At 43.7% G+C, this 24599-nt stretch overlaps 1 protein-coding gene across 2 annotated transcripts; it reads right to left on the bottom strand.

The window, feature by feature from the left end:
• Positions 1 to 238: 238 nt before the first annotated feature.
• Positions 239 to 24032, bottom strand: LOC140899045 (ficolin-2-like). 2 transcript variants are annotated; one of them, XM_073313752.1, is made up of 10 exons: positions 23996 to 24032; positions 12871 to 12984; positions 11911 to 11964; positions 11612 to 11647; positions 10656 to 10700; positions 9735 to 9770; positions 8775 to 8902; positions 7645 to 7774; positions 6920 to 7054; positions 239 to 1201 (listed from the first exon to the last, which is right to left on the bottom strand). In XM_073313752.1, the coding sequence occupies exons 4-10, from the start codon at positions 11616 to 11618 to the stop codon at positions 954 to 956; spliced, it is 729 nt and encodes a 242-aa protein (XP_073169853.1). In that variant the 5' UTR covers positions 11619 to 11647; positions 11911 to 11964; positions 12871 to 12984; positions 23996 to 24032; the 3' UTR covers positions 239 to 953. The 2 variants fall into 2 exon arrangements, with proteins under 2 accessions (XP_073169853.1, XP_073169851.1); XM_073313750.1 differs by lacking the exon at positions 23996 to 24032 and adding an exon at positions 14624 to 14907.
• Positions 24033 to 24599: the final 567 nt, after the last annotated feature.

The following is a 24599-nucleotide window of genomic DNA, read 5'->3' on the forward strand; positions in this document are numbered from 1 at the left end:
ACTGGGAATAATACCAGCACAAAGAGGGGAGATTATGGCCTGTTCTGCCTCACAAGGCACCATGGGCTGGGCGATGGGACTTTCTAGTGCAGGTTTAGCCTGAGATTGTCTCAGTGCTCTTCTATTTCCACCCTCACTCTATTTCGACATGACCCTTCTGCAGCTGCAACGCTGCTGGCAGAGGTAGCTCCCCTCTCTTGTACTCCCCAGGGTAGCTAGGCAAATAATGTCCCCTTCTGCCCAGGGCACGCTCTGCCCACAATGTTCACAACGCAGGGCCAGGCACATTTGGGCTTTAATGCTATTGAACTGTCTTGTGTGTACAAACAAATCTGAGATGTGGAACTCATTGAGCAGCCCTTGCTTTATTGACAGAGGGGAAGGTTCTCCAGAGGCAGACGCAGCATCTGAGGGTAATGAGTCCTGAACACCACAGGAAGAATTGCATGGCAGTGGTAGGCGCTGTCGTGGTGCTTCTGGTAATGGAATCAAGAGACAGCAGAGGCATGCAGGAGAGGAGACATAACCTAGACAGAGCTGGCTGACATTTCTCAAATTATGAGCTTTTCTGAGGACAAACAGCCTTTGAAAAAACATGAAAATGTTCATGAAATATCACTGATGTGGTTGTAATGTTTTGTGTGGCAGGAAAAAAATCATACTTTTTTAGTGCAAAAAAGCCAAAAGCCAAAATGGGTTAATTTAGAATCTTTTGAAATGAAAACAACTGAAAAATTCAATTTTTTCCCCACAAAGCTATTTTAATCTTTTTTTACCTGCTCTAGTCCTAGGGCACTGCGCTGGGTAAGTGTCTATGATGATGTCTGCCCCCTCGTGGCTGGTGCATAAAGAAAAGATCTTTAGTGTCATCTTCAGATTAATGTTTATTATGACAGGCCTATAACTGCTATATAAGAGCTCAGTATAATTATTATGGGTGCCTCCCTGATTGGCTACATGGGCCTGATTTTCATCTCTGCCGTCTTGTAGGAGTACCTGTCCCCTTTGGATGACATCCAGTTCACCCCATTAGCATAGCTTTCATGGGCTCCTTTCAGGTATAATCCGTTCAGGTTGGATGCATGACAGTCCTTGTACCACCAGGCCCCTTTAAAGGCTAGTGCGCAGTTACCTACAGACCAGTCGTTGTCATTGTCATGAGTTGAAAACATCATGCCGTTGTGCTCCGTTAAAGAATCCCCTGCGGAAACAATTGGGTTTATTTATTACATGTTTTTACAGAGACAAGGTGGGTGAGATATTCTCTTCTTGTTTGTTTTTTACATTTTTACAGTTCAGTTCCCACAGCCCAGCCTGGCAGTTCTGCAGTGGGGTTACTAAATTTCTCCCTTCCGAGGCAGCAGAAATCTCCCTGGGGTCAGGAGAGAGATTGCATTTCTATTTCCAGTACGGAACATTTTTCACCAGGCCATATTCGGAGTGTATCTCCACACAGGATCGGATAGGAAACTCTTCAACCTGTCATGACTTAACTCAAAGACCAAAGACAAAAAGATGCTGTTCAGGGAACTTCTTTTAGCTGATTATGCTGCCCTCATAGCCCATGATGAAGATCTATTACAAGAACTCATGGACCACCTTTCAAGTACTTGTCAGTCATTTGCTCTCACCATCAGCATCAAGAAAACAGTTGTATTAGGACAGAGGGTTCCACAAGATCCTTCAATCACCTTAAATGCAAACCAGCTAGAAGTAGTCCAAAAGGTTCAGCTATTTAGGTTCTACAGTGACCACCAACCTCTCACTGGATGAAGAACTAAATGTTCGCATTGGAAAGGCTGCCACCACCTTTAGCAGACTATCTAAAAGAACATGGAACAACTCAAAGCTGACCATCAAGACCAATATCTTTGAGAACTCATGGCGATCGGGTGAAGTCCTGGACGACTGGAAAAAGGCTAATGTAGTGCCCATCTTTAAAAAAGGGAAGAAGTTGGATCCTGGGAACTACAGGCCAGTCAGCCTCACCTCAGTCCCCGGAAAAATCATGGAGCAGGTCCTCAAGAAATCAATCCTGAAGCACTTACACGAGAGGAAAGTGATCAGGAACAGTCAGCATGGATTCACCAAGGGAAGGTCATGCCTGACTAATCTAATCACCTTCTATGATGAGATTACTGGTTCTGTGGATGAAGGGAAAGCAGTGGATGTATTTTTTCTTGACTTTAGCAAAGCTTTTGACACGGTCTCCCACAGTATTCTTGTCAGCAAGTTAAAGAAGTATGGGCTGGATGAATGCACCATAAGGTGGGTAGAAAGCTGGCTATATTGTCGGGCTCAATGGGTAGTGATCAATGGCTCCATGTCTAGATGGCAGCCGGTATCAAGTGGAGTGCCCCAAGGGTTGGTCCTGGGGCCAATTTTGTTCAATATCTTCATAAATGATCTGGAGGATGGTGTGGATTGCACTCTCAGCAAATTTGTGGATGATACTAAACTGGGAGGAGTGGTAGATACGCTGGAGGGCAGGGATAGGATCCAGAGGGACCTAGACAAATTGGAGGATTGGGCCAAAAGAAATCTGATGAGGTTCAACAAGGATAAGTGCAGGGTCCTGCACTTAGGATGGAAGAATCCAATGCACCACTACAGACTAGGAACCGAATGGCTCGGCAGCAGTTCTGCGGAAAAGGACCTAGGGGTGACAGTGGACGAGAAGCTGGGTATGAGTCAACAGTGTGCCCTTGTTGCCAAGAAGGCTAATGGCATTTTGGGATGTATAAGTAGGGGCATAGCCATCAGACCGACGGACGTGATCGTTCCCCTCTATTCGACATTGGTGAGGCCTCATCTGGAGTACTGTGTCCAGTTTTGGGCCCCACACTACAAGAAGGATGTGGAAAAATTGGAGAGTCCAGCGGAGGGCAACAAAAATGATTAGGGGTCTGGAACACATGACTTATGAGGAGAGGCTGAGGAGAGGCTGGGAACTGGGATTGTTTAGTCTGCAGAAGAGAAGAATGAGGGGGGATTTGATAGCGGCTTTCAACTACCAGAGAGGTGGTTCCAAAGAGGATGGTTCTAGACTATTCTCAGTGGTAGAAGATGACAGGACAAGGAGTAATGGTCTCAAGTTGCAGTGGCGGAGGTTTAGGTAGGATTATTAGGAAAAACTTTTTCACTAGGAGGGTGGTGAAACACTGGAATGCGTTACCTAGGGAGGTGGTAGAATCTCCTTCCTTAGAGGTTTTTAAGGTCAGGCTTGACAAAGCCCTGTCTGGGATGATTTAATTGGGTGTTGGTCCTGCTTTGAGCAGGGGGTTGGACTAGATGACCACCTGAGGTCCCATCCAACCCTGATATTCTACGATTCTATGATTCTATATGCTAGTATGCCAATCCTTCATCCTCAGCACTCTCATGTGTGGTGGGCAAATTTGAAGGGCAAATTTACCAAGTGTGACAGCCCTGCTCAAGCAAAGATGACTGCATTGGCTGGGCCATCTTAGTAGGTTGGAAAACAGATGCATACCCAAGGGAACAAGAACAACAGGACGTCCCAAGCTTCACTATAAAGACAAAGGCAAGCAAGAGATGAAAGAATTGATCCTGACCAATGGGAAATATTGGCAAGTGATCGTAACAAGTGGTGCCATCAGCTCCATCAGAGTATCAAAGTCCGTGACAGAACTGGCTCTTGGATTGGAGCATTCAGTCACAGGAGACACTGCAAACCAACTACATCATACGCTGCAATTGCCACTGTCTGTCATAGATGAAAGGATGCCAAAAAATGATAGTCTGAGTTCAGTTACACCACTATAAGTCCGGAATAACTCATTGCAGTCAATGTGCTCAGTCCTGGGGTGTCCTGAAATCTGTTTACACCATTGTGATGGTATAATGTGAGCCCAATGTGCTCCTAACACTAATAGCTTAGCCGGGAGTCTGCTGAGGATTCAGGATCATAGATTCACAGAATCATTGAAATGTCGGGCTGGAAGGGACCTTGAGAAGTCATCTAGTGCAACCCCCTAGGCTGAGGCAGCCCCAAGTAAATCTAGACCATCCCTGACAGGTGTTTGCCCAACCTGTTCTTTAAAACTTCCAGTGATGCGGATTTCACAACCTCTGATGGAAGCTTATTCCAGAGCTTACCTACCCTTATACTTAGAAATGTATATCTAATATCTAACTTAGATCTCCTTATCATAGATTAAGCTGGTCACTTCTTGTCCTACCTTCAGTGGACATAGAGAACAATTGATCACAGTCCTCTTTATAACAGCTTTTAATGTATTTAAAGATTTTTTTCCAGATTCCCCCCCTCAGTCTTGTTTTCTCAAGACTACACATCACCAGTTTTTTAACGTTTCCTCACAGGTCAGGTTTTCTAAACCTTTTATCATTTTTGTTGCTCTCCTCTGAACTCTCTTTAATTTGTCCACATCTTTCCTAAAGTGAGGTGCCCAGAATTGGACACTGTTCTCTGGCTGAGGCCTCACCAGTGGTATTAGCTTTTTGTGCAACTGCATCACATTGTTGTGCATTTGATTTGTCCTTCCTAAGTGAAAAGTGATTCACTTGTCTTTACTGAATTTCACCTTGTTGAATTCAGACCAATTCTTCAATTTGCCAAGATCATTTTGCATTCTAATTCTGTCCTCTAATGTGCTTGCAACCCCTCCCAGCTTGGTGCCATCTGCAGATTTTATAAGCATATTCTCCACTCAATTATCCAACTCATTAAGGAAAATATTGACTTCTACCAGACCCAGGACTGACCTCTGCAAAACCCCATTAGAACCTCCCAGTTTGACAGCAAACCATTGATAACTACTCTTTGAATAAAGTCTTTCAACCAGTTATGCACCCACCTTATGGTAATTTCATCCAGACTGCATTTCCCTCGTTTGCATTTTGAGAATGCCACGTGGGATTTTGTCAGAAATCTTACTAAAATCAAAATATATCATGTCTACTGCTTTCCCCTTATCCATTAAGCCAATAACCTTGTCAAAGAAGGAAATTAGGTTGGTTTGACATGATTTGTTCATGAGAAATCCATGCTGATTATTGCTAATTAATCCGATTGTCCTCTAGATGTTTACAAATTGATTGTTTAATAATTTGAGTGAGTGTCTTTCCAGGTATCAAAGTTAGGCTGACTGGCCTACAGTTCCCGGGGTCCTGTTTGTTCCTCCTTTTAAAGATAGGTACTATGTTTGCCCTTCTCCAGTGCTCTGGGACCTCACCCATCCTCCAGGAGTTCTCCAGAAAATTATTCATGGTTCTGAGATTGTTTCAGCTAGCTCTTTTAGTCTTTTAGCTTTTTAGGATGATTTTCACCAGGGCCTCCTGACTTGAATACATCTAACTTATCTAAATATTGTTAACCTTTCCCCCATATTTGGGCTTGCATTCCTTCCCCCTTGTTTTTAATAGTGTGTTAAGTACCATCACCAATACCCTTTTTAGTGAAGATTGAAACACACTAGTCATGAAACACCTCCGCCTTCTTGATGTCCTCAGTTATTACCTCTCCATTCCTGCTAAGTAAGGAACTACACGTTCTTTCATCTTTCTCTTGCTGCTAATATATGTTAAGAACCTCTTCTTATGGCTTTTTCTGTTCCTTCCTAGGTGTAACTTATTTTGTGCCTTAATGTTTTTGATGTTGTCCTTACATGGGTATGCTACTCTTTTGTACTTCTCCTTCACACTTTGTCCATGTTTCCACTCCTTCCTTTCTTTAGAATAAAGACATCTGTGATTTCATGAACACTTTCACCCAAATTGTCTTCCACCTTCAGATTCACTACCATTTCCTTCCTGTTCATCAGAATTAAGTCTAAGATGGGTGGTCCCCCCCGGTTACTTCCTCCACAAAACGGTGTCCGCAATACATTCCAAGGACTTCCAAGAAGTTGTGTGTTTTTCTTTATTACTTTTCCAACAAACGTCTGTTAAGTTAAAGTCCTCCATTACTGTAGTACACCCATACCAAGAGGTCACTTCTATTTATTATCCTTTTTTTCTTTACCGAGAGACTATCAATTGGTCTGCCTCTCATCTACTCCTGCAGCAGAGAGCAAGTGTACATATTCTTGCTGTATAATTCAACACCTTCTCCCTCTTTACCTTGCCTGTCCCTCCTAAACAAGCTTTACCCCATTATACCAATATTCCAGTAATGAGACTCATCCCACCAAGTTTCTGTGATGCAACTTAAGAAGTAAATTTACAGTTATACTAATCCTTCCAGTTTATTCCCCATCCGCCTGGTATTTACATATAGGTATCTGAGATGTTGAATATATTCCTCTACTGGTTACCCACTTCTTCCTCCTCTGACCCTACATACCCCCTCCTCAAAAAAATCTAGCCCTCTGTTAAGGTGGCCCTTTTTTATGCTTAGCTGTTGGCTTTTGTCCCCTGCCCCTTTTAAACCTACTTAAAAGCCCTTCTCCCTAGGGGGCTTGTGGATGTGCCTGAGCAATCCTGCAGTGGTGTGTAGCAGACTCTGCATGCCACAGAATATTCCTGTCTCTGGTATCCGTGAGTCTGGATGAATAGTTTGCCTGAAATGGGGCTTATCTACCCATCCAGTGACTTGTACCAATCCTGGTGTGCCTACTTAGTTTAATTCAGATATTTCTTTGGGGCATTAAGCTCTAATTTAAGAAAGCAACCAGCAGTAGCTGTGCCTACCTCTGCTCATTATTCTGCGTTCAATCCCTCACTAGGCAGGATATCCCTATTATACTATATGTTGTGTTGTCACTAGACACTGTGTTTCTCCTCTAATAGTTCAGCAGGAGAATAACTGATGTTTCCTGACAGACATCACCTCCACAGATTACCTCGCCTTTTGCTTCTGCCATTGACTATTCTGCATCACTTTTGCTTTCCATTTTTCTATCTGCCACAAAGGGTAAAGAATGAGCTCAGAACATACCTGCAGTGCCATTCACAAAGGGTCCAATGATCAGTGTGTATTTCTCAGTCTCCCCTGAAACTCTGAACGATGAGAATGTAGCAAATTCATAGTTGTTGTCAAAATCTCTGAGATCGACGCGAAGCTCGTTGGGAACTTTAGAAAACAATTTGAAAGCAAAATGTTCAGCACCTTCCATTAGTGTTTATTACTGTTATTGAATGTTTTTATTGCAGAACCCTCAAAAGACTCTACGCTCAAATCAGGCTCCATTATGTTGGGACCAGTATGATCATCTAGTTTGAATTGCCTGCATCACACACATCACAGAATTTCACCCACTGATTCTTGCATCAAGCCAAATATATTCGTATCGACCTTTATGAATTTGATTTCCATCCACAAACATGACCTCGCTATTAAAAACCTGTTCCATGTTATGCTTTGCGAAGGTAGTTCAGAATCGATGACCTCATCCAGGCTGTAGTATCCCTTATTGCTGTACTGTGGGCGAACCACCCGAGGACAAAATGCTGCTCCAGGAATCATGACTGGATCCAGCCCATCTACAACAGCATTACTGGTTTCAATAGCTTTGTGTGGCAGGCCTGGCCTGTAAGGAACAGGAAGGGGTGTCTGCAGCGGAAGTGTTACCTCTATACCCTGTATCCATGGCTAAAGTGTGGGAATAAAACGTGGTGGAGAAGCTTGTTGTAAGGAAAAAAATGCATCAGTGATGTCTTTACCAAGGAATGATAACAGATGGATATTTTCGTTCCCCAGCCAGAATTCTGACAGCCGGCTGCCAAAACCTCTTTTGTATGAATACCAGTCACGGTAAAAATCCACAGAGCCATCCACCCGTCTCTGGAACACCTGCAGGGAAACAGGAGGTTCTCAGCTGGGAAATCCCACATTGTTTTCCATCCTAGTAGAGCAGAAGAGCAGAAACTCTGAGACTGTAAATCATTGGATGAGATCACTGTAAATCATTGGTGGTCAGGTCTATTTCAGCTCAGGTGACTATTGCAGAGGGAGGCTTGTCTCAGAGGATCCTATTAAATCTTGGTAGCAACAGCACTAGGTTAAAGGATCACATGGTCCGAAATCTATAGCACTGGACTGGCAATCAGGAGGCCTGAGATCTATACCCAGTTGTGCCACTTGAGAAAGTCACAGCACCTCTGCTTTCTGTCCGGCCCTTTGTCTGCCTTGTCTGTGGAGACTGTGAGCTGCAAAGGACAGGGGCTGTCTCTCATTATGTGTGTTCAGCACTCAGCGCAATGGGACCCTGATCTTCATCGGATTCTCTAGGCACGACTGGGATATAAATAAGTGTAATTATAAATTAGAAGGTTTAAATGTGATGTGGTTCAAACCCCTTGCATGCTCAGCTCCCTAGAACGCTCTCTGCACTCGTACTCATAGGTTGCTGGAGCAAGAAAGCAGCGGATGCACTAGAAGAGGAAGGAAGAACAAATTCTGTTTCCGGAGTCTGGGCAGCTATTGAGGAGGCTCTGAGAGCCAGGCAGAGAATAGCCAGGAAAAGGGAAACCTGTGTCAGAGCAGCGACAAATGTCCCCTCAGATGGGGTCTTTTAGACTCTAAAGCTCCAGGTTCCCTCCATGGAACCGATTGTGATCACAACCAAGTTATCTCCACAACCAAGGACTAGAGAGGATTAGAAGGGTTCAGGAAGTGTCTGTGTTTTTATTTCAGCTAACTATGGGAAGCTAACAGCTTCAGAGCTTCTGTCCTCATGCTTTTCTCCTAGCTGCAACCCACTGGCTAAGGGCCACTTCCCATTCTTGGGACAGTAAACTGTTTGTTGTTCAAGAAAATATATCCAATGAGCTTCATTACGCTCTGTTCTTACAATCCATCCTCCGCCATCTGTGTCCATGTCACACAGCACGGTCATGGCTTTACAGTCATGTGGGTAGATGGTGTACCAACCACTCATGCGGATCCCTCCAGCTAACAGCTCCTTGCAGTTCTTTGCTCCTGGTTGAAAGAGAAATTGAAATATTTAAATTAGTTGTATAACTCTCCTTGGAGAAGGGATTCATAGGTTGCTATATGTTGCACTGAGGGCCAGATCAATTGCAGAATCAGGTAACTAGAAAATATTCTTTGAGCCACCATCTTCTCTCCTCCCCACTGTAGTGTTTGGGAATTGGGTAGTATCCCTTTAAATAGTTTGTGTTCCCTTTGTGTTCTATCTTTGGAAACCTACCACAGCAGCATCATATGTACCTAGCGAGGCTTTTCATGCTCTCTGTAGTTCGCAAAACAAATGATTTAGACTCCAGTGTGCCAGTCTGGTTTGTATTAACTTTGTTTGCAAGAGGAAAGGATGTAACCACCTGCCTAACCCCATCTGTTCTGTGTGAGAACAGCTCAACTTGAACAGGAGGGATTGGCTCAAAGCATCTTAAAAACTCATGGAAATTGAAACATGCACAAAGATTTGTGTTGCAAGTCCCCATGCAGCATTTTGAAATCTCTCTGTGAGTGAGAAAGGCTTTGGGTTATCGTGTGACTTGGATGAGCATTCACCCCGAAAAAATATCACATACTCACAGGAATAGTCACATCAAACAGTTTGCAAGCGAACCCATTGGCTGAAATATATTTCTAGAAAAGATTCACTGGTCAAATGCTAACAGAAAACACCTTCATTTTAAAAGATCAAAGTCTCTTTGCTGATAGTTTGAGAACAGCAAATGGGGTAAATCACAGACGTATTTTTTTGAATTTGTCTATCTCTAATGGGTTTTGATGTTTGGGTCTCTAGATGGAATGAGATGACATTTAGTGATCATAAGAAACTCACCTTTCTTACACTTTCTGTCTTCCAGGTCTTCCTCCACTGAAAATAAACACAATAGAAAGTGAAATGGAAATAAACACAATAGAAAGTGAAATGGAACCAGAAAATGTTCCACTGTCTTTTAAACTATGTAATTGGCAAACAGTGACAGCTGGGTTAGCAAAGTACTCGTTATCTTGAAAATTCACTAGACAGGTTTTTAATTTTGAAAATCCAAGTGCTAATGGATTCACACACATCTCTGATCTGAGCCTTCCAGCCTTAACCATCAAGACAGCTCTCATTAGGTAGCTAATGCTATTTTATAACCCTCTCATGAAGCTCATACTTGCAGGGTTAAGAATTGGTCCTTAATAGACTAAGTTAATTGCTGGTCAGTTCATAGGAGCAATGCCCACAAAGTCAGGGGAGTTGCATGTGCTTACGCTTGCTGTGAACTTGACTCAATATTTTTTTAAAAAAAAAATTCCAAGTGACAATGGGAGAATAAGTTAAATAAAGTACTAGTAGAAAAAGGGTCGTTCCTTTAACTAGACATGTAAATAGGATCCATTTCTTGTGATTCATACTCCCCACTCCTGGTATGTGGGAAATATAAGGAGGGGTAGGAGAAAGTAACCTTCTCTAGGATACACCTCCAGATCTACAGATTTCACTTACATTTCAGCTGTTCTCTCTCATACCAAAGGTCATCTGGCTAGTGTTGTTCCAGATGTTACAACACATGGATGGCCACCTGTTTTTATAGGCACAGCTATTTCTCTCTTTATAGAGCCCTAATATTACAGGAGGATCAGTGAGCTTGATATTGTGGACATGGTAACTATTCAAGAAACAAGTTTCTTCAGCCTCTTAATTTTTAGTGCTGCAAAAATGGAACTGAAATGATGTGTTCAGTATAAAGGAGAGTGCAGAGGGTCTCACCAAATGTTCCAGGGACTCCTGTAGCTCCCGGGTCTCCTTTTACTCCTAAAAAAAGAACCCAGAATAAAATCCTTGTTTTACCTTAAGTTCAGCTCCATAATTCACCATCTCACTACAGCAATCGCTTGGGTTTCATTGTGTGGAGGGGCTAGTTCAAGGCCTATGTATCAGCTACACTCCGCACAATCTGTTAAAGTTGGCATTTTGTGGGACTTAAGTGATGTATGTTGCCAACTCTCAGGATTTGGTCATGAGTCTCATGATAATTATTGTTTTCCTTAAAGCCCCAGCTCCTCGGGTCCAGTGGATGTGACATGATTTCAGCCTTCGGTCTTAAAGAAAAAGTAAGTTTCTAGCCTTCAAAGCTACAGTGAAAGCTTCAAAATGTGACCCCCAGTGCCCCCTAAACACTCAAAAAGCAGAAGGCAAATAAAAAGAACACCAGATCTATTATTTTTACATAATCTCATGATTCTAAAACCCGTCTCCTAATTTTTGATGAACCTAACTTAAGTTTTTCAAAGATCTGGGGTTGGCAGAACTGCATTTATCTTGTCTTCTGCATTGGCTGAAATGAAATAGACTTAGGCTTTGTCTACACTGCAGTTGAGATCTATTTCCTGTGACTGCATTGGACCTCATGACATATCAGACATTATACTTAGAGTTGGGTGAAATTTTTCCAGCAAATATTTTATTCACAATTTTGAAATGTTCTCACTCTTCATTTCAGAACAACACCGTATTTTGTCATTTGGCTATTAATCAAAAAGGGGACATTCTTGTTTAACCAGAACCAATTTCATTTCAACTTTTTTGTTTGGCAAGAAGCTGGAAGGAAAAATTTTATAATGAAACAGGGCGGAGGGATTGTTGGTCCCAATTCCTCTATCACCGTGAATAGCACCATCAACTGCCCTGCTCTGCAGTGAGAAGAATCATCTGAGGTCTCTCACCTTTCATTCCAGGGTGGCCAGCAGGACCTCTTTTTCCTGATTGAACAAAAAAGAAGTAAGTAAAGACTGATCAGAGATAGCGAGATCTTGACACTGGATCAGAACTGAAGTTCTGTTACAATAATGAACCCTTTATTGTCAAATATAGAGTGAAGGGAAGTTATGGTGGTTTTTGGAGCCCAGATATTATAGGAATTGGTGTTTTATAACTAGCTCTAATTGATATTTGATTAAAAACTTATTTCCTGTTCTTAGGTCACCTATAGGAAAACACAGTTCTCTGCCCTTTGTTACTTTACCTTTTGGGCCAGTTTTCCCCTCCTTTCCGGGGATCCCCGGAGGTCCCCGTTCTCCTGCAAATACAGAAAACTGACTGAATATTTTCCAAGGTAGCGTAAATACTGAGTACATAATCCCCACCCACCACCCCAATCTGGAATTACAAGAACTCATCTGTGTCGAAATTCAAAGCCTGTATCTGCATCTGGCTCGTTGAGTCCCTGATCTCACATCATGATCCCCTAGCATGGACTCTCACATGGAGGCCCATTGAAGTCAAAGGGACAGGCACATCTTGCTGTTAGGTGAGAGCCAAAGCTGATAAAGAACCATTTTATACATGCTACCATTAAAAATGTCACAGCTCATGACAATAATCATGATTTCCTCTTCTCTAGCCCCTCTCATCCAAACTTCTCAGAGCGCTTTTCACAGATCAATGAAATGTGCCTCAGATAACCTCTAGGAGGTAAAGGACCATTATCGCCATTATATAGAGGAGAAAAATGAAGCTCAAAGAGAGTGACTTGACTAAGGTGAGCCAGTGAGCCAGTGACAGAGATGGGGAAAGAACCAGAAGACTTGGTTGCCAATCTGACACCCCAAAAGGGAACGGACAATATTTTAGAGCTTGGTTATTCTGAAGCTCCAATCCCTTGCCACAGGATATGGGAGATAGAGGGGAGGGATAGCTCAGTGGTTTGAGCATTGGCCTGCTAAACCCAGGGTTGTGAGGTCAATCCTTGAGGGGGCCATTTAGGGATCTGGGGCAAAAATTGGGGATTGGACCTGCTTTGAGTACGGGGTTGGACTAGATGATCTCCTGAGGTCCCTTCCAACCTTGATATTATGTGATTCTATGCCATGTGAGTTTCCTCATATCAGGGTTGAGGGGAATCTCCAAAGTCTGAGCATATTACAGAAGTAATTCCCATTTACATCAGCACCAGTCATGCCTTACTCAGTGCCCAGAAACATACCGCTCGTTCCTGCATTTCCTGGGTCTCCTTTGGGACCTGTAACACCTGGAATTCCAGGGCAGCCTTGGAGAATGGAGAGTTTCTTGGTACTGTTGAAACCCTCTAAGCTCACCGCTGGGGAAAGAAATTAACCCATAATCAATGATTGTTAGCTTCTCAGGATCTGAAACATTCTGCAGAAATCCAGGGGGATAAACCCAGCAAATGACAGCCTAGATAGTTCCTTGGTTTTCTTTTCTCTCTTAGTGATAAATCCAACATTTTCTTCAGTTTTATGCATTTCAGAGACAATGCCCTAACATTAAAAGTTGGGGGTTATTATTATTAGCCTTTGTTTTAAGTTATAGTGGAAACAAAAGTTAAAAAGAAGTTATTTAATATTTGTATTAAAAGAAATCACTTCAGACTTAATTTTGATGTGCACATCCCTCTGCAGTGTTTCCAACCTGAACAGTGCAGCATTGTGTCAGTTCATGAGAATCTTTTAACGAAATTAACTACAGAGAAACAAAAGTGGAATGAAATGCAGAGGAGAAACAAATAGCTGCCGTTCAGTGAAGAAATTGTGCAAAAGTAACATAATTTAAAAAACAGTTGTTCTTACAAGCTCAGGTAATACATTTTAAAGAACTAAATATGTTTTTTAACCTAACAGTCCCCTCTCTATATTATACATATTGTGAGATTTAAAATTATTTACAGGGACATCAGTGGAGAAAAATAGGGACATACTTGTCAACTCCATTGAGCTCTATTGATGTGGAAATTTTTGAGGTAAACAAATTGTGGACATGGTTAATATTACCTGTGATAGAGGAACTCTACCTCATAATCTGGAACATTTGGACAACTGATTTTCAAAATCATCATGAACGTAAGGAGATGAAACGTGAAGGCAGTACTGCTCTGAAATAATACATTAATTTATGCGTAAGGTGGCAAAGCCTGTATTCAATCCTTGTTTAGCAAACCACCCATTTGCTTCAAAGAGACCATTTGCCTGAATGAGGTCTCCACAAATTTGACTAAATCTTGCATAAGGATCACAGGATTTCATGATGAACTAAAATAAACCTTCAAATGCTGCTGGATTCTCAACCCAAAGAACAGAAATGAATGTGTTGACATGGAAAGAGTTGTACAGTGGATTTGCGGTGATAGATACACAACAGTTGCGATTTTACAAATAATCATCTTAATTTGGTAAAGGTGAATTTTATAAAGCAGAGGGATCTGAAATCATAGGCTCACTCTGAGCTTTGAAGATTGAGATTTTATTTTCCAGAATTTAGCTCATCTGCCTGTGTGGGTTAGTCAGTCACCAGATTAGAAAGGCTTTGGCCCCAATATCCAAAGGAGAAGGGAGCTTTAGACAGAGAGATTCCAGCAGCAACATAGGGAGGTTAGAAGATAGTGAATGAGCATGAGGGAGAAGAGGTCAAGTCAAATTTTGAAGAATCTCAAAGGAGACAAGAGACAACATTTTCACAACATGGTTTGCAAACACTGTCCTATTTTCTGAACACCTCTCGTCTGTGTTGTGCACTTCTAGAATATTGATTAATTTCTACAAAGGAATTTTGTACAAAGAAGCTGTTCTTTTTATCATTTTAAAAGCACCCTGAGTAGACAAAGCACTTTATAGACGTGTAGGACAACAAACATTCCTGAACAGTTCCCAGTTCTCCAGGGTCCAGGTTGGCAAGAGCCACAGTATGAAACGCTGTTGGGAACAGGATTGTCTTTCACTCACCTGGGCAGGTGTCCTGAGCCTGACAAACCGTTGCTGCTAGACAGAGTAAAGAGAGGAGAGTTTTCTGAGCAGCTCTCCCCATGGCTGGTGCTGGTCTCTGCAAGGACAGCTCCACTTGTCTTCTCACCACCTTCTCCACTTTAGTATTTCAGTCCCTTTAAGCCTTTTATATGCAATAATGACAGAGCCTAGAGCAAATAAAGTTCTCTGCCTCCGGTATCTCAGTGCCTCCTTCCCACTCTCCACATTCCAGCAGTTTCCACTGAGATTTTTTTGCTGCAGTGGTCACAACTGGAGCTGATTAAATGGCCTGATAGGAGACGTTCAATACTGGACTAGCAGCCGTTGCTTCCCCCGCACAGCAAATGCAGTATCGTGCAATGACGATTACTGAACGGAGCCAGTCTGAATCTTTCCTCACAAAGTTGATTCCTGTTTATGTGTCTTCTGAAATAGTAAAATAGGGTGCCAAATAATGAGCCAAAAGTGACTTTCTCCATCCTGTCGAAGCCCCCTGTTGGCTTCAGTGGGAACCTTTGGGAGAACAAGGAGAGCAGGATTGGGTGGATTTACTCGCCAACTGCTCTATTACTATTATGTGTGTGACAGTAGCCACAGGAGGCCTCGTGTCAGATTGGACCCCCCTGTGTTGAATGCTGTGCAAACTCGTAGTAGGAGCCAGTAATGGAGGGATAGGTTCCAAGACCAGAAGTGACCATCGTGATCATCTCGTCTGACCTCCTGTATAATGCAGGCCACAGAACTTCCCCAAAATAATTCCTAGGGCAGAGCTTTTAGAAAAACACCCAGTCTTCATTTTAAAATGGTCAGTGATGGAGAATCTAGCACGACCCTTGGGAAATAGCTCCAGTGGTTAATCACACTCACCGTTAAATATTTACACTTTATTTCCAGTCTGAATGTGTCTAGCTTCAACTTCCAGCCATCTCTGCCCCAAAGACCTTACGATCTAAGCAGCCAAGACGAATGAAGGATGGGGGGAAATAATTATTATCCCGATTTTTGTAGTGTTATGTGTTCCTGTGTCATAGAACTAATAAATAATAATGATGCATGCTCAGGCCATATCTGCTGATATACTACTGCTGCATTTTTCTACATGTCCATGTGATTTTTCAGTGACTGCTGCATGGCAGACGCTCCAGATGGCAGATCACTGCTGAGGTTCATTTCTTTATGTGCACGTGTGTTTGCATGATTCCAGTCTGTACAGCAAGAAGGCAGCTGCTGTTCTGGCTGTGTGCAACAGATATTTCCTCTCTTTGCACTGGGGAAGCGGGATGACACTTCCCACTCTGGTATTGTGGTTTGTAATTGGAATCAGAGATCCAAAGCTGCAAAAGAGAAGATTGGACGATATGGATCTCACGTTGGATATAGCCGTTAAGACTGTGTCAGGCAGCAGAAATCATTCAACAGCATAAAAATAATAGAAGGAAAACAGAACAGACTGCCACACTGGATAGAGTGACGTGAGAGACAAAAAACCGGCAAGCAGCCAGTCAGTACAAAACAAACAACAGAGATGCATGGAAAATGCAAAACACAAGAGTTCGTACAAACTTCAAAGATTGCTCAAGATGTGGACAAAAAATGACCTCAACAATGCCCAGCTTTTGGTAAGTGCTGCAATATTTGTAAGAAATACAATCACTGTGCCAACGTCTGCAACCAGGTTCAGCAACTGCAGAAGAGGAAGTGAAGCCTGTGTGCTAACGCAAGTGATCCAGGCAGGGAGCACAGACAACAGCTCAGGAGTTCTATCTAGGAGCTGTATCTGAAGAGGAAGGAAGAAACGAATGGACAATTTCCTTAGACACTAATGAGACTCTTATAACCTACAGATTGTGCACTGATGTCAGGTAAATGTTGTTTCAGGTATTAGTGTCAAAAGGTTGGAAAAAACTCAGGGAACATGGTGAGCAAACTGGTCAAACTGAAAGCTTATAATGGGGGAACTCCTTCCTACTACAGGTACATGTGTACTAGCAGTGACAGTAAAAGATCAAACAGAATTGTTGGATTTTGAGATCGTGAAAAGGAATAAAGCACGTACATTGGATTTAAAAACATACCCAGCCCTTGGGCTGATTCAAAGAGTGCACGTGGGTGAGGACATAAGGGACACATTGTCCAGAACATTTGATAAAACTGTAATAGAAACAGAGGTGGAGTCAGACATAGTGCATGTCAGACGGATCAAAAAAGAATTGTCCAGCCTCAGACAGGAAGTGGAAAGAATTTGCTGAGGCTACAGCTAATGATGGTTCTTTACAGAGGGTATTAAGGCTATTAGTACAGGGCGGCCAGGACATTCCATACCATGTTCCTATTTACAGTTTAAAGCAGAACTATCTGTTATTGATGGCATGAGGCTTAGAGGAAGTAGGAGAGTAGATGTCACAAGCTGACATGCTGACTAGTATACAGGAAGGGTGCTGGGTATGGCAAAATGTAAATACAGAGCAGAGAGAGACTGTACTGGCCACAAATGAACAATGATAGAGAAAACTGCTAAAACGTGTGAAACATGTCAAAAATACCAACTAAACAGAAAAAAGATCCTATGTTTCTACACAATGTTGAGTTAGGAGCATGGTATGAAATTGGCATGGATTTATTTACCTATGCTTGTAAAAGCTATGTTTTGATGGTGGATTGTTATTCTCTTTGGCTTCAGTGAGGATCCTGGTGTTAAACCGTGATCTTCCCACTTGCCATTACTGAGGGAATCCTGATTAGTTTTTGTTTTCCTCTGCTGACTAACGTGCTTAAATTCAGCGGGTCACCACTTCTGATCTGAGGTCACAGTTGGATGGGGACCAGGGGGCAGTTCTCATCTCTGATAATGTTCTGATAATGGAAATGAATTTAAATAATTGGCAAGAGAGTATGGGGTTAAGAATGGAACGTTGAGTCCCAGGTATCCTCAATTCAACAGTCTTGTAGAGAATGATGTGAAAATTGTTAAATGGCTTTTGGAAAAGGCCACTGCCACGGGTACAGATCCATATTTGACTATACTGAACTATAGAGCAGCACCAATGAAACATGGGCAGTCACCTGCAGAGAGACTGTTTGGCAGGATGCTGAAAACAAGACTCTGTAACTCAGTAGTGATCCCGAAAGGCAAAACTGACTTAGATGTCCATCTATAAAACGGGAAATAAGGCCAACCCGGGAATTACAGACCAGTCAGCTTAACTTCAGTTTCCAGAAAGATAATGAAGCAAATCTTTAAACAATCAATTTACGAACACAGAGAAGATAATAAGGTGATAAGTAACAGTCAGCATGGATTTGTCAAGAACAAATCATGTCATGCCAACCTAATAGCTTTCTTTGACAGGGTAACAAGCCTTGAGGATAAGGGAGAAGTGTTAGATGTGGTATATCTAGACTTTAGTTAGGCTTCTGATACCGTCCCGCATGACCTCCTACATGTTATGATGCCTCAGGCTGATTTGCTACTTTAAAAAAGTGCCAGGCAAATGAATAGTGTAAAAGCAGAGAGACACGCACTTTTGGGGAGTGTTGTTTTTAACATGCTGGAAGGACCATGGAAAACAGAAAGTATGAAAACCTGGATAAACAGCATAGCCCACTGCACAAAAAATGCAGCTTCAAGCATTTTCCCTTTAAACATTTACACTTGCCTTGTCTTGCTATCAATAGGTGAGTGGGGTGTGTGGCTTGTGGTCCCCAGTTATTCACACACTTATCCAGGGTCTCTCACCTTTCAATTCAGATCTCCCAGGATCACCTTTTTCTCTTGATCACAGAAAAAAAAATCAGACCTGTGGTATTTGTTGCTTTGAGTCTATGAGCTCAGTTCTCCTGTACAGGCAGTGCCCTGCTTTGAGGGCAGCATGGAGCCCAGCCCTGGTGGGAACTCCATGTACACCAGGGAAGTGCAGTGCCCCAGAGACCTTTAAAAGTCCACCTACTCTTCCACCATGAAGGTGACACAGCATATGCATATCCTCTGGCCAGTGTGGATGGGAGGGGAGGACACAGTCCCTGCCTGCCCTGGCCCTGTGCCGCTCCCGGAAGTGGCCAGCATGTCTCTGTGGCCCCAGGGTCTCCACCCGCTGCCGGAATGCAGTTCCGCAGCTTCCATTGTCCAGGAATTGCAGCCAATGGGAGCTGTGGGGGTGGTGTCTGCAGGCAGGGGTAGTGCACGGAACCTCCCCCCCACCAGGGGCCACAGGGACATGCTGGCCGCTTCTGGGAGCGGCGCACGTTGGGGGCAGCACGCAGAGCTCCCTAACCTCACTTACCTCAGGAAGCTCCTGGGCAGCCGTGTGCAGTGGGGCTAAGGGAGGTTCCCTGCCTGCCCTGGCCCCACGCCACTCCCAGAAGCCACCAGCGTGTCCGGATGTGGCTCCTGTGGGGGGGAAGAAGGGCAGGTGGCTCGGAGCCCTGCCCCCATCCTCAGGCACCGCCCCCGCAGCTCCCTTTGGCCATGGTTCCGCATTCCCAGACAATGGGAGCTGCAGGGGCGGTGCCTGCAGGCGAGGGCAGCGCATGGAGACCCCCTTCCCCTACCCCCCAGGAGCCGTGGCCGAACATGGGAACCTGCCTCAGCCCCGCTGTGCCACTGGACTGTTAGTGGCTGATCTCCCAGTTTGACTGCAGGAGGATTGGCAACGTTAGGGAGCCTGAGATCGACTGCCAGAGGCTCCACGATCGACCGGTCTATCACGCTCTACCCGTTGGTGACCACTGCTGTAAAATGAAGACGAAAAATGGAGGTTTGTAGAAAAAAATGAAACTGTCCACCTGGCTTATCACATTCATTGTCCTGGCAAGGACCAAGCTGTACAAGCTACGCAATTGCTCCCGTGATAAAACTGAATCTTGAAAGTGCCTTTTGTCACTTGGGACCTTCAAACCTATTTTAACAGGAAGACTCCTCTGGCCTGCTTCATAATTGACCTACTCATAGTTAAGGTCTTAGGTTTTTCTCCTTTCAAGGTCCTCTGCAGCAGTGGATCTCAATTACTTCCAACCCCAATCTTCTGTTTCTATGATTCTATGAGGTGAAAAGGAGATGTGCCTTTGCTGCAAGTGCTACACAGAAACTGATGGAATTATGCACTGATTAAAAGCATTAGGTGGGGTACTAAAATGAGAACTTATCAAACCAGTGTGCTAACGTCTGGACCAGGGCTGGCCTTACCATGAGGCGAACTGAGGCGGCTGCCTCAGGTGCCAGACTGTGTGTGGGGGCGGGGGTGGGTGGCTGGGGGGCGCCACTAGGACCCAGAGTGTAGAAAATGGTGTCTGCTGCTGGTGCATATGTATTCTCTCTGCTCTAGATGCACAGAGATGGGGGAGCGCTGTCCTGGACGGAGGAGGGCACAAGAGACAGAACAGGCAGGCAGGAGAAAAGGGGAGAGGGAATAACAGAAAGCAGCAGGAGCTGCAGGGAGAGAGAGGAGGAGGAGGAGCCTCTTATGTCCCTCTCTAGCACCCCCAGGAGCCTGGACTGATTAATCCCAGATTCTCAGGGAGCTTCCTGTGTCCTGCTGCTTCCCTGAACCCACTTGAGGAGAACAGGCAGTCAACTGAAGTAGTAGGATCCAGTTAGGCCCTTAAGACGCTGATATCTTCCCTCACTCAGGCCCTCCTACCAGCCTGCTTATTTGTCCCCTTCAACTAAGTGTTGAAAGCCACTATAGCTGATCTAGAACAGCAGTCATGAGTGAAAGAAAACGCCCCTCTGGGGCAGCATTCAGAAAAAGAAAGAAAGCAAAGGAAGCTTTTCTATCTAAGCAGGAAGGAGCTCTCCTAAGAGACATAGACACAAATGGTCACGGTGAGCCTTCCGGCCCCAGTGAGGATGTGAGTGGTGAGGAGATGCCTGATCTTCCAGTTAGTCAAAGTGCAGGTGACCTGCCAGCTACTGCAGCATCCGTATCTCCATCTCAAATGGATGTAACCATGCACATTCCTGAATAAAACTGTAGATCAGAGAAGAGTGTGGTGGAGGCGCAAGAAACAGCTATTGCTGAGTTTAGTTCCTTAAGTCTAGATGACCTAGGACTGTGGACCCACTTGAGCAGTAGCCTGAGGGACTTCCTTGTAGTGCATGGGCCACAGCAAGTGAAAAACTTCATGTTCCCAAAGACAATGAAAATAGAAGTTTCCATCCAACACATTACTGGCGTGAAATCCCCAATGGTGACAAAGTGGAGAGGCCATGGCTTATGTACTCAAAAACCCAGAGTACTGCATACTGTTTTTGTTGCAAACTCTTCCAGTCTAATGTTCCAGCCACATTGGATTCTACAGGAACAAAGGACTGGAAAAATCTGGCTAGAAATCTGGCATGCCATGAGAAGGCAGCAAATCACCAGAGAGCATGAGATGAGACTAAGGTTAAAGGCCACTATAGATGATCAGCATCAAGAGAAGATTGCAACAGAGTTTCTTTACTGACAAAATGTTCTGAAAAGTCTCATTGCCATTGTGAGAATGCTTGCTATCCAAAACCTAGCACTGCGTGGCACTTCAGATCAGCTGTATGTGCCAAACAACGGAAACTTCCTTAAAATTGTGGAGCTGATGGCTGAGTTTGATGCTGTACTCCAGGAGCATCTTGGAAGAATCACCACCCAAGAAATATACACACACTACTACTGGGAAAACAATTCAAAATGAGATCATACAGTTACTGGCAACAAAAGTCAAACAGAAGATTGTGGCAGATCTGAAGTCAGCAAGATATTACTCTGTTATTCTGGACGGCACACCTGACATCAGCCGTACGGAACAAATTACTTTAATGGTGCATTTTGTAACAACAACAGAACCTAGTGAAAATGTCCCTGCAATGGTGACTGTCAGAGAGCATTTTTTTGAATGTATTGACATTGATGATACTATAGGAGCTGATATGACAAATGTGCTTCTTAAAAAGCTGGAAGATACGGGAATTGCGATAGCTGACATGAGAGGTCAGGGCTACGATAATGGTGCCAACATGAGAGGAAAGAACAGAGGAGTGCAGACATGGATCCAAGTTAAACCCTCGAACTTTTTTTGTCCCATGCAGTTCTCATTCATTGAACTTGGTGGTCAGCGATGCAGCATCAGCTTCTAGTGAGGCTGATGAATTTTTTAATGTAATTCAAAGCATCATGTATTTTTCTCTGCATCAACTCATCAATGGCAAATTTTGAAGCAACATCTGGGAACATCCTCTCTGACACTGAAACCACTGAATGCCACATGATGGGAAAGTCGAGTGGAAGTGATAAAGCCCATCAAACACCGAATTGGGAAGATAGATGATGCCATAGTTGCCATTATGGAGAATTATGCTATGACAGGTACTGTTCATGGGAGAACAGTGGCAGAGGGAAATGGAATCACCAGAAACATACATAACTGCAAATTTCTGTGTGGCTTAGTGTTGTGGCATGACAGACTGTTTGAAATAAATATTGTAAGCAAGAGACTCCAAGGTGTTGATGTTGATATATCTGGAGCAATGGAATGTCTGGACAAAGCAAACTCATACCTACAGTCTTACCGGTCAGATGAGGGATTTCAAAAGAGTGCACAGAAGTTGGCAGAGGAACTTCACACTGAAGCTATTTTCCCACCCATTCAAGAATACAAGAGTCACCAAAGAAGAAGATATTTTGGTTACGAAGCACGGGATAATCCCATAAGAGACCCCAAACAACAATTCAAAGTTGAATTCTTTAACCAGGTGCTAGATTGTGCAATATAGTCAGCTGAAGAATATTTCATGCAGTTCAAGGAACATAACAGTATATTTGGGATGTTGTATGATATTCCAAAACTCCTTACTATACCTGAAGAAGACCTACACCAACAAAGCAGGGCACTAGAGACAGTGTTGACACCTGATGACATGCGCGATATTGATACAAGTGATTTAGGTGATGAACTGAAAGACCTTTCAAGATACATTTCAGCAGAATCAACTCCAAAGGCTGTTCTGGAATATATGTGCACAAATAAGATAACCACCCTCTTTCCAAATGCTTTTGTTGCTCTGTGCATACTTTTTCCTATAACAGCTGCCAGTGGAGAACGCAGCTTCTCCAAACTGAAGTTAATAAAAACACATCTACACTCCACAATGACACAGGAGAGGCTGGTTGGCCTTGCAACCATCTCAACAGAGCATGAGCTGGCCCAGACTGTGGACCTGCAGCAGGAAGCAGTTCAAATCTTTGCAACCAAGAAGGCACGGAAAGCACCTCTTTGATTATTCAAACAGATACAAATGCCAGTGTTTACTATGCAGACAAGAAAAGTTACATTTGCTGTTCAGGTGTTTGAAAGTTAAGTGTTACTTACAATTTTCAAACGAGGCATTTTAAGTTGTTAGTTCTCCTTTATTGGGGTAGGTAGCAGAGCAGTACCATGAGAGGAGTAGAACAGGAAGAAGGCAGAATTGAGACCTTTCAAAGTTTTGGCCCAAGCGAGGGGGTATGGGGGCATCATTTGAGCTCCCCGCCTCAGGTGCCAAAATGTTGTGGGCCAGCCCTGGTCTGGAAGCAGCTGCATTAAGTGACAGAGATATCAGAAGGCTGGAGGCAGTAGAGATGAGAATTCTTAAAACGATGACAGGTGTTAAAGTGGAATTTCTTTAAGACAAAAGAAGTTAGAGAAGGATGTGAAATCCAGTTATGGGGTTGGCTATAACAGAAAAGATTACAAGGGTGGGGACCCTGCATTTCTTTCTTTGGCATCCTATCGTCTTTGTGTCTTCTGCAAGCACAACCAAGGTGAGTCCAAACTAGCTGTCAGCCACCAACTAGATGCACGAGCAGGAAGCAGCTAGCCAAGGAGTCACACCCTTGCTCTGCCCTACTACATCAGCACTTCAGGGGGCAGGGCTAAATGGAAGGCAGAAATCTGGGGGGGAGCACATGACCCCCCCCATGCGTCACTTCTGACTAGGAAGTTTACGCTGGGCAGAGGGACTTTCTGCACCTCAAGAACAGTTGGAGCCAGTGAACCCCTGAGTGCTCTTCATTCTGTGCTGTCACTTCACTCACACATGCTCTCTCTGGAGCCACAACGCTGCCGGCAGAGACTGCTACCTTCTCTTGTGCTCCCCAGCATTGCCAGACAGATTGTCTGGGTCTGGCATGGTGCACTCTGCCCTCACCCTCTAATGTCCCCAGTGCAGAGTCAGGCACATTTTGATGCTAGTGCTATTGAACTGTCCTGTGTGTTTAACAAACATAGCTTGGCTGAACCCACTTCTTAACGTTTGTTGCTTTGCTGACAAAGGGGACAGCTCTCCAGTGGCAGATACAGCCGCCGAGTGTAATGTCCCGCTATCAGCAGGGGAAGACTTACGTGAACACGGTGGAGCTACAGTGTAGCTGCTGCTTCTGGTGCTGGGAGCGGTGGATTGCAGAGCCATATATGAGTCGAGGCATGAGCTAGCTAGAGATGGTCAAAAGTTTTCAGAGGCTTTATGTAGGAAAAACAGCCCTTCCCCCCCCCCCCCCCCGAAAATGAAATTTTTTGCAAAATAGCGACAGGGTTTAATGTTTCTTTTGGCAAAAGCTCCCTCCCCCCTCTGCATTTTAATGAAATGTTGGATCGTAATGGTTACTACAGGTTTTTTCTTTTATTGAAAACTGGGTGTTTGGTAAATGTGAAATTTCAATGGTGGTTTTGACAGTATATTTTGGGGGGATGATAAATTGTACTAAAATTAAAAATCAAGCAAAAATGGGTTTATCTGGAACCTTTTGAACGGAAAACAACTTTGGAGGGTTCTAAGTTTTTCATAAAATTTAGGTGTTTTATTTTTCAACCAGCTCTAGTGCTAGTGCAATGCAGCAGCTAAGGGTGCGTCATCATGCTGCCCCCTAGTGGCAGTTAATTGCTTACACTTAAGGGTTGCTCCTTTCGCTCTGGTGGTAATGGCTGGTGCTTGCAAAGCTAAAGGTCA

The sequence above is a fragment of the Lepidochelys kempii genome, chromosome 16, assembly GCF_965140265.1.
Source record: "Lepidochelys kempii isolate rLepKem1 chromosome 16, rLepKem1.hap2, whole genome shotgun sequence".
NCBI classification, from domain to species: domain Eukaryota; kingdom Metazoa; phylum Chordata; order Testudines; family Cheloniidae; genus Lepidochelys; species Lepidochelys kempii.